A 10,304-nucleotide genomic window follows, 5' to 3' on the forward strand; every position below is an offset into this window, starting at 1 on the left:
GAACCCTAGCTTTCTGCCCCGGGGTACACTGAGAGACCCTTCCCGGGTGAGAATTATCCAAATCAGGTGATAACGTGAAGTTAAAATCTCCACCCCAGATGATATTCCCTTCACCGCGAGTATGCAGTAAGTGAAGAATTTTAGGTAAAAACTCTGCCTGATTGGTCGTCGGAGCATATATAGAAATAAGTGTGTAGACTTCATTGCATAGCTTTATTTTAAGAAATACAAATCTACCCTCAGTATCAGCAACCAGGTCTAACTGTTCAAATAATAAATCAGAGGAGAGAAGGATACCTGTACCCGTATACTTATGAGATTTCCCTGCTGCCGCTAAGAATATATGGGGGAAGTTCCTAAAAAGCAGCAAACGTTCGTGCCTCTTCTTAATGTGAGTCTCCTGCAAAAATATAACATGAATTTTCAATCTCTTAAGGTCTTTTTGCAGTAAATACCGCTTCCGATAGATGTTAAGACCTTTAACATTAAGCGTGGCTATACGAATAGTCATAATACGAGTGCATCACAAAGGAAACTGCATGATACATAGGCACGAGCTCCGGGGAAATGCGCCCACTCCGCCCCCACCGAAGTAATGTAATAGAACTCCAAGAAACCCAAGGGATTGATTTATTGGCCCCAAGCAAAATATATGGTCTAAGTGTGACATAGTCTGCCTAGGGAGAGATAACCACGAAATCAGCGTGATCTGCAGACCAAGGTCTGCAAATCCCCTTATGAGAGGACTCGCCATCGCTATTCGACGGCCGCACCCCCCCACCCACCACCCATAAGCATTAATAAGCAAACATGAATAACCATGCATAAACCCGAATCCAAATTCAAATATAAAAGTGTACAAAATATATGTCTGTCAAATTACACACTTCTAAAACTTGCATTTAAAACAAAAACAAACTGTGCTGTGAAGGAAGGTATCGCACATCACCACGCAGTCCACGATTCCGACTGAGAGAGATGGCCCCTGACCCGTAGAAGCTGCAAGAGTCCGGTGCTCCACCGGCAGTTTGGAATCATCCCTGGTCGGAGGCCAGGTCAGCTGCCACTGTGATTCTCTGCGCTGCTCTTCTGCGCGGACGCTCCACTTTTTGCCACGAAGCAGCTTTGCTGGAACGAGATTTAGGCGGGGCCCTGGGCATCTCAGCGAACTCGCCCGGTATGCCGGCCTCCCTCAAGACTGTGGAAGCCTCTGCCAGCGATTTTAGGCGATACGTCTGCCCTGCACGCTGGAACGAGAGAGCAAATGGAAAGTTCCACCGATATTTGACATCAGCCTGCCGCAAAGCTAAAGTCACCGGCCGCAGTTCATAGCGTTTCTGTAGCGTGCTCGCGGCTAAGTCTTGAAACACCGCTACGGAGGTATTTTGCCATTCCCATGATTTTTTCTTTCGGGCTATGTTTAGAAGTTGCTCCTTTTGGGAGTAGCTCTGAAAATTTAAAATTATGTCTCTGGGTTTACCGTCCCGCCTAGCTCCTAACGATCGGTGAGCCCGCTCAATCAAGATGGCGCGTGTCTCAGGCTGCCCATCAGTAGTAGGCCCTTCACCTTCCTGCTCTCTGAGAAAATTGCAGAAAGCCCGGGCGGTCGCCATGCTGTCTGCATACTCCCCTGATTCAGGAATCCCTCTAAGCCGGATATTGTGGCGCCGAGATCTGTTTTCTAGATCTTCTAATTTGTCGGAGATCGCCGATATCTCCTCCTTGGTTTCCTGCTTTGCATGCTCTAACTCTTTGATGTGGGCTGCATGCTCTTCCGTGCGGATATCAATTTCATCAACTCTGTGGCCGAGACTAAGGAAGTCCTCCCGAAGCTCAGCGAAGGAGGCCAGTAATTCTTTCTTATTATTCTTAATTTCAGAGCGCAGATCAATGAACCACTCCCGCATCTGACTTTTAGTAAGAATGTCCGCTGCAGCAGGGGTAGAATCCGCTGTTGATTGGGGTGACAGGATCGGGGCTTCGGCCTCTTTTTCCTCCCCGACCCCTACCTCGCAGTCAGCTAACTCGATCCCTGCCTTCCGAGAGGCCGCCGCCATTCTCGTGAAGGAGAACTTCTGTAATTCGCTTTGTTTTTTCGGATTCATTAGCCGCAGTCTTCCCCCTCAATATCAACCTCTCCGATACACAAAACCACAATGTACACCGCTATATTCGGGTATGGACGGTGGGTGGGCTCGGGAGCGCGAAGCTTATGCGGCCATCTTGTCCCGCGGCGAACAGCGCCCCCTTCCCAGATCCTTTTTAAATATAGGGGTACACTTGCTATCTTCCAATCTTCAGGGGCATCGGATGATTTTAATGATAGGTTACAAATTAATTGAAATAAGTCTAAAATTTAATTTTTTAGTTTTTTCAGAACCCTGGGGTTTATACTATCCAGCCCAGGTGATTTACTACTCCTCAGTTTGTCAATCAGGCCTACCACATCTTCCAGATTCACCATGATTTGGTTCAGTTGATCTGAATCATAACCCATAAAAACCTTCTCCGGAATAGGTATCTCTCCAACATCCTCTTTAGTAAACACTGAAGCAAGGAAATTGTTTAATCTTTACGCAATGGCTTTATCTTCCCTAACTGTCCCTTTAACCTCTTGATCATCCAATGCTCCAAGCAACTCCCTCGTAGGCTTCCTGCTTTTGATATATTTTAAAATGCTTTTATTGTACGTTTTTGCTTTTATGGCCAACTTCTTTTCAAATTCTCTCTTAGCCTGTCTTATCAATGACTTACATTTAACTTGCCAATGCTTATGCTTTATCCTATTTTACTCGGATCTTTCTTCCAATTTTTGTATGAAGATATTTTGACTAAAATAGCCTCTTTCACCTCACCTTTTAACCATGCAGTGTCACACATTGCCAGGCAGTGTGTGACACTGGCTGGCAGTGTGGTTGTCTCATTACTTGCAACTAGTTCAAGAGCTGATTGGTTGGTCAGACCAGGAACCTAGGATGTATATATATATATTAGGGATGTGAATAATTTTTGAACGATTAAAATTATCGTCCGATAATTTTAAAATCGTTCTAAACCGTTAGAGTACACAATACAATACAAATGCCCACGATTTATTGTCAGGAGCATTTATATTTATTTTATTTTATTTATTTATTTATTTAAAAGTATTTATATACCGCTTTTCAAAACAGGGTATCTTGTCAAAACGGTTTACAATAAAATAAAAGTAAAAATAAATAGATGAAAGAAACTAAAAAAAATACTATAAAAATACATAAAACTGATATATACCTTATAGGTAAAAAATAAAAATATTTAACAAAAATGACTATTAATGGAGCTGGGCCTGAATTCAAGTTAAAATAGGGCACGGGAATTATTTGGGGGAGGGCGGGAAAACCGGCACACCAAAACAACCCCTAAACCCACCCCGACCTTTTAAAAGAAATTCCTTACCCTCCCGAACCCCCCCAAAATGTTTGCCCTTACCTTGTCACAGTCGCTCACTGTGACAAGGTAAGGGCAAAGGCGATCGGCGCCATTTTTAAACCTCCAGCACCGGCACCGGCACGATTGAAGGGATGGCTCCAGGACCCCCCGCTAGACCACCAGGTACATGTAAAAGGTTTTTGGGGGGGTCGGGAGGGTGGGAGAAGCAAAGGGGTAATTTGAAAAGGGTCGGGGTGGGGTTTTTTTTCGGGTCATCGGCGCCTTTTTATCAGTGGTAGCCAAAATGGCGCCGATGGCCCGAGAGCGGGAGATCGCGCCGGGGACACCCCCCCCCCCCACTGGACCACCAGGTAATTTAATATTTTTTTTGGGGGGGGGGTTTCGGTGGGGTTTTGTTTATCTGCTCAGGCCTCACTAAAAAATTAACAATGTGAATTGGAATCGGAATGATTCCAATTCACAATCTCTAATGATCCGATTTTTCCCTCCCACCATCCGAACCTGATCGTTAAGACGATCGGGCACACGATTCACATCTCTAATATATATATATATATATATATATATATATATATATATTAGGGATGTGAATCATTTTTTGACGATTTAAAATATCGTCCGATATATTTTAAATCGTCAAAAATCGTTAGAAGCGCGATACAATAGGAATTCCCCCGATTTATCGTCAAAAATCGTAAATCGGGGGAAGGGGGAGGGGAAGGGGTAGGGTGGAAAAACCGGCACACTAAAACAACCCTAAAACCCACCCCGACCCTTTAAAATAAATCCCCCACCCTCCCGAACCTCCCCAAAATGCCTTAAATTACCTGGGGTCCAGAGCGGGGGTCCCGGTGTGATCTTTTACTCTCGGGCCTGCGGTGCGTTGTAGAAATGGCACCGGCGCTACCTTTGCCCTGTCATATGACAGGGCAAAGGTAGCCCTGTGCAAAATGGTGCCGACCGTACGGCAACACGATTCGACTGCAGGAGGTCGTTCCCGGACCCCCGCTGGACTTTTGGCAAGTCTTGTGGGGGTCAGGAGGCCCCCCAAGCTGGCCAAAAGTCCCTGGGGGTCCAGCGGAGGTCCGGGAGTGATCTCCTACGCTCCTGATGTCGGGGGACAAAAAACAAAATGGCGCCGGCGCTACCTTTGCCCTGTCATATGACAGGGCAAAGGTAGCGCCGGCGCCATTTCTACAATGCACCGCAGGCCCGAGAGTAAAAGATCACACCGGGACCCCCGCTCTGGACCCCAGGTAATTTAAGGCATTTTGGGGGGGGGTTCGGGAGGGTGGGGGATTTATTTTAAAGGGTCTGGGTGGGTTTTAGGGATGTTTTCGTGTGCCGGTTTTCCCGCCCTCCCCCGATTTACGATTTACACGATATTTACAAAAACAAAACCGAGACGATCCGATTCCCTCCCCCCCCAGCCGAAATCGATCGTTAAGACGATCGATCACACGATTCACATCTCTACATTTATTTATATATCTGTAAGAGATTTAAGCAGACCTGTGAGGGTCCCAATTCATTTGCATGGATGGAATGGGGGCTGCGGCTATGTTTGCTCACCTCTGGTCTAGAGTGTGCTCTATTTCTTAGTTATTTTAGAAAATATGAAAGTTATTTGGAGATATTTTGGCTTAATTCTGTCAGGTTCCAGGGTTGACGTGGTGTGCTTTCAGGAGCTATTGATGCATGTGTTGCAGAGAAAGTGCATAACGGAATCAGATACCCTGTTGGATGGTTTAGAAAAAAATCCCCTTAGCTGATATTTACCTGCAATCTGGCCCTAACTCCAACTGGAACTAGCTGTCTATGAGATTCCTTTCCATTCCCCAATTCTTTTCCCTTACTGTACTTGGTTTAGTCCTAGCCATCTGTTACAATGCACACGTCCTGCACCACTTCATAGAACCATAACTGTTTCAAGGGCCATTCACAGCTGTGTGTACTTAAAAAGTTCATGGCTGAATCTTTAACAGAGACATGCTACTAAACTCGGTATTTATTTATTTATTTCGAAGTTTTTTATATACCGCGGCACGTTAATAACATCACCTCGGTTCACAATCAACAGTAAATCAGCAACAAGCTTTACAATCGAAAAGAGAAAAAACTCGTGAGTACATAATAAATCAATTAAGAACAAATTTAAAGACATAGTTAAGCACTAATCAAATTAACTTAAAGATAATCATAATCTATTGAAAATAATAATAATATAATCCCAAATGTAGATCTGACTAGGTGAAGCATCCCTCACGTGATCTGTTTTTGAAGTTCCTTCCCATTCGTAATCCCGTTCCCTTACAATACTTACCAATTTTTGGTCTTGCCTTACAATACTTACCAATTTTTGGTCTCTATTCTTGCTGCACCACTCCAAATGCTGCTCAACCTTTACTATTTCATAGAAGCATATACTACTGGTAGGATCAACCATGAGGTACCTTTGACTGGCATCTTCCACTCTGGTTATCTACAAGGTTCCTTCCAAATTGTGGTATATGATGACTCTTACTCTTGCCCTGCCAATCTGTTATTTGCACACCTTCTGCACCACTCCTCAGGCTTTTGATTTCTTTCTTCTCTTCTCACCTCAGCCTTCAAGGTGCACTACACCTTAAGAATTTTATAACTACTCTTCTAACTGAGTTGCTCTGCTCCTATCATTTAAGTTTTTAATAATCAATAGCTCCATTGCTGCAGCCACCACTCCAAGCCAATCTTGGTACCTTTGGTTGCTTCCTTCACTGCTCCAGCTGTCTACCAGGCTCCTTATAAATCCACTTCCTCTATGGTATTTGCCTACTGTCAGTCATGCCCTGTCCGTCTGTTGCTTTATACAGGTCTTATCACCCAGTTATCTTTAACGGTTTTCTTCAGACTACATTCCCTTACAGTTCTTGTGATTATTGATGCATCCAGTATTTAGCTTTCAATGGATTATACCACAGCAAAAGACAAGGGTTGAAAAATTGCAGCATCTAGAACCACCAGGCTGGTATTCCTCCATAATTACTGCTTCTGAAGTAATAGATGCAGTTTTTGCAAACACAGACTCAGAAGAAGAATCATATCCTAGATTCCCTGAATCACAGGGTATTAAACAGACTGTGGATAAAGAGAATCTGGTGTCTCTATTCAGAAGCATTTTAGTCTCCACTGAAGACCAAATTTAAGCCCAAACATCCAGCTCCTTTGAAAATGACCATAGGCCACCTCCAGGGATTTCCTCTTGGCTTTCTACCAATTTGGTTGGTGCCCTTTGCCCTTCATATATAGCCTTGAGTTGTTTTACCACTATGTGTGGCTGCTTTGCATTAGGGGTGTGCAATAGGGATGTAAATCATTTTTCTGATGGATGAAAATATCGTATGATATTTTCTCATCCGTCAGGTATTGGGGGGTCCCCGAAAGTGATAGGAAAACCCCACAACATTTTTGTGTAGTTTTCTTATCATTTTTTTTTTTTTTGGGGGGGGGGGACGGGAAGAAAGGGCACACAGAAAAACAACCCTCAAACCCACCCCAACCTTTTAAATCGAATTATTTAGAATCCCCCACCCTCCCGACCCCCAAAAGACTTTTTTAAAGAACCTGGTGGTCCAGTGGGTGTCTCGTGAGTGATCTCCCACTCTCGGGCCGTTGGCTGCCACTAATCAAAATGGCACCGATGGCCTTTTGCCCTTACCATGTGACAGGGGCTATTGGTGCCATTGACCGGCCCCTATCACATGGTAGGAGCAATGGATGGCCTGCGCAATTTTTTTAAGATGGCACCAGCCATCCATTGCTCCTACCATGTGACAGGGGCTGTCCATTGCTCCTACCATGTGAAATGATTCCGGAACCGATTCACATCTCTAGTGTGCAATGGATTTTTTTGAGGAGACCACTTGATTATTTATGAGATCTATTTGCATGTACTGCATTGTATGCAGATGTTCCTCATGTACATTCATTGTGGAAATTGAGAGAACTTGACTGAGTTGTGGCTCTCAAGGACCAGATTTGGGGACCCTTGTCCTAAGAGGTATTTCAAGACTAGTTCAAGCAACACTGGTGAGGGTGCCAGAGTGTAAGAGTAGTATGGGGACTTTCTTCATTGATCACCACTGACACTTTTAAAAAACCTCTTGGCTCCTTTAAATCCTTAAATCTCCATGCATCTTAGCTTAGTGATATTCCCAGAGAGAAAATTAACTACACCTCAAGAGGTAACTAACTTTCCCTCAGTAGCACAGTTTGCAATGTCTTTCGCAAGCTATGCTACTGATTGTATACAAGGCAACTTATTACCATAGTTGTGTTGCACCTGATTCAAGGGCCAGCAAATATCATACAACAGTTAATGATAACCTCAAATTCTACACATTACTTTCATTTACTATGCAGAAACACATCACAGTTTAGCAAATAAGCCCTTAATTATGTTAATTTGTCTGATACAGATTGCTTTAGTTTTTATTTATAAACTTGCTAGAGTAATTCTGTCCTTTCTATGATTCTTGTTCAGAATTGTAACCTTTACATTTGATTTGTCAATCTTTTGATATTTACAGCTGCAAGATGACATTGAAGTTGAAGTTAGACCTAAGATACAAGCATTGATATATCCTGCACTTCAGCCTCTTGACCTGGACACTCCATCCTATCGAGACAATAGTCACATGCCTATTCTATCAAAATCATTAATGGTTAGGTTCTGGAGTGAATACTTTACCGTAGATAAGGCTTTATTTAATGCCATGTCCTCCAATACACATAAGCTTATTGAATCAAACCATTTACTCAGATTTATAAACTGGACTGACCTTTTGCCAGAAAAGATGAAAAAAATCCATACTTACAGTAACATACAATCTGGAACATCAGAATTTACAAAGAAATATCCAGGAATCTTGGATCCAAGAGCAGCACCATTACTAGTTGATGATGCGAAGCTGTCCAGACTGCCACAGACATATATCCTCACATGTATGTATGATGTCCTGAGAGATGATGGTGTCATGTATGCACAAAGACTTAAGAAAGCAGGCGTTCAAGTAACACATGATCACTATGATACATTCCATGGTGTTCTGCTATTTGTTTCATCGCCAGCTAACCTATCCATTGCACATAAAATGAGAAATGAATATATAAACTGGCTGAATGAGAAGCTCTGAAGAAAAATTTCTACTTTATACCATATAGTTCTACTTTTATCTACCACCAATTAATGGTAGTAGGAATTTCAAGATGTTTTTAAAAAAGTTTTATGGATACATACTTTCTTTTGGGTTTACAAAATAATATGGAATATGCAATTTAGGGATGTGCAATTGTTTTTCCCGAATTAGGCAATTTCAACAAAATTGCCTAATTCAGAATGGTTCGGGAGAACCGAAAAAACGATTGATTTTTTCCCGAAATTTCAGAAAAAATTCATTTTTGAGTTAGTGTGCGCTAACTCTGCCAGGTTAGTGCGCACTATCGAGAGGGGCCCTCGAAAAATAAATCCCGAACCGCGGAAAAACGAAATTCCTGCGGGGGGGGGGCCCGAAACGAAGCCCGACATGAAATTTTTACCTGAATCACATCTCTAATTAAGACATTATCACACAGAGGTCAAAAAATGAATGCTTTTCTAATCAAACATACCACAAAAATGAAATATATAGATGAAGCACTGCAGATTGTTTTCCATATTAAATGCTGCTGTACAATGCCATAGCAAATTCATGCCATATTATTACTGTTGTTTAAAAGTTTGTATGCGGAAACTATTTTTATTCTATTGCTAATCCAGCTTCTTTTGTTTATAGAAATTAGTAGGGATGTGAATCGTTTTAGGACGATTAAAATTATCGTCCGATAATTTTAATATCGTCTTAAACCGTTATGGAACACAATACAATACAGATTCTAACGATTTATCGTTATAAATCGTTAGAATCGTGAGCCGGCACACTAAAACCCCCTAAAACCCACCCCGACCCTTTAAATTAAATCCCCCACCCTCCCCAACCCCCCCCCCCCCAATAACTTAAATAACCTGCGGGTCCAGCGGCGGTCCGGAACGGCAGCGGTCCGGAACGGGCTCCTGCTCCTGAATCTTGTCGTCTTCAGCCGGCGCCATTTTCCAAAATGGCGCCGAAAAATGGCGGCGGCCATAGACGAAAAAGATTGGATGGCAGGAGGTCCTTCCGGACCCCCGCTGGATTTTTGGCAAGTCTCGTGGGGGTCAGGAGGCCCCCCACAAGCTGGCCAAAAGTTCCTGGAGGTCCAGCGGGGGTCAGGGAGCGATTTCCCGCCGCGAATCGTTTTCGTACGGAAAATGGCGCCGGCAGGAGATCGACTGCAGGAGGTCGTTCAGCGAGGGTTCCGGCGCCTCGCTGAACGACCTCCTGCAGTCGATCTCCTGCCGGCGCCATTTTCCGTACGAAAACGATTCGCGGCGGGAAATCGCTCCCTGACCCCCGCTGGACCTCCAGGAACTTTTGGCCAGCTTGTGGGGGGCCTCCTGACCCCCACGAGACTTGCCAAAAGTCCAGCGGGGGTCCGGAAGGACCTCCTGCCGTCCAATCTTTTTCGTCTATGGCCACCGCCATTTTTCGGCGCCATTTTGGAAAATGGCGCCGGCTGAAGATGACAAGATTCAGGAGCAGGAGCCCGTTCCGGACCGCTGCCGATCCGGACCGCCGCTGGACCCGCAGGTTATTTAAGTTATTTGGGGGGGGTTCGGGAGGGTGGGGGATTTAATTTAAAGGGTCGGGGGTGGGTTTTAGGGGGTTTTAATGTGCCGGTTTTTCGATTTTTCGATTTTTCGATTTTTAACGATTTTTAACGATTTTTCACGATATTTTACCCCCCCAAACGGCAAC

At 43.9% G+C, this 10,304-nt stretch overlaps 1 protein-coding gene across 1 annotated transcript in view; it reads left to right on the forward strand.

Annotated features, from left to right (window-relative positions):
* Positions 1-9,191, forward strand: part of AADAC (arylacetamide deacetylase) — a 73,623-nt gene extending 64,432 nt beyond the window's left edge. The window contains exon 5 of the mRNA XM_029616182.1: positions 8,001-9,191. Within this exon, the coding sequence (XP_029472042.1) occupies positions 8,001-8,606 (606 nt within the window). The 3' untranslated portion in view covers positions 8,607-9,191. The remainder of the gene's footprint in view (positions 1-8,000) is intronic.
* Positions 9,192-10,304: the final 1,113 nt, after the last annotated feature.

This window comes from Rhinatrema bivittatum, chromosome 9 (genome assembly GCF_901001135.1).
Source record: "Rhinatrema bivittatum chromosome 9, aRhiBiv1.1, whole genome shotgun sequence".
In the NCBI taxonomy this organism is placed as follows: domain Eukaryota; kingdom Metazoa; phylum Chordata; class Amphibia; order Gymnophiona; family Rhinatrematidae; genus Rhinatrema; species Rhinatrema bivittatum.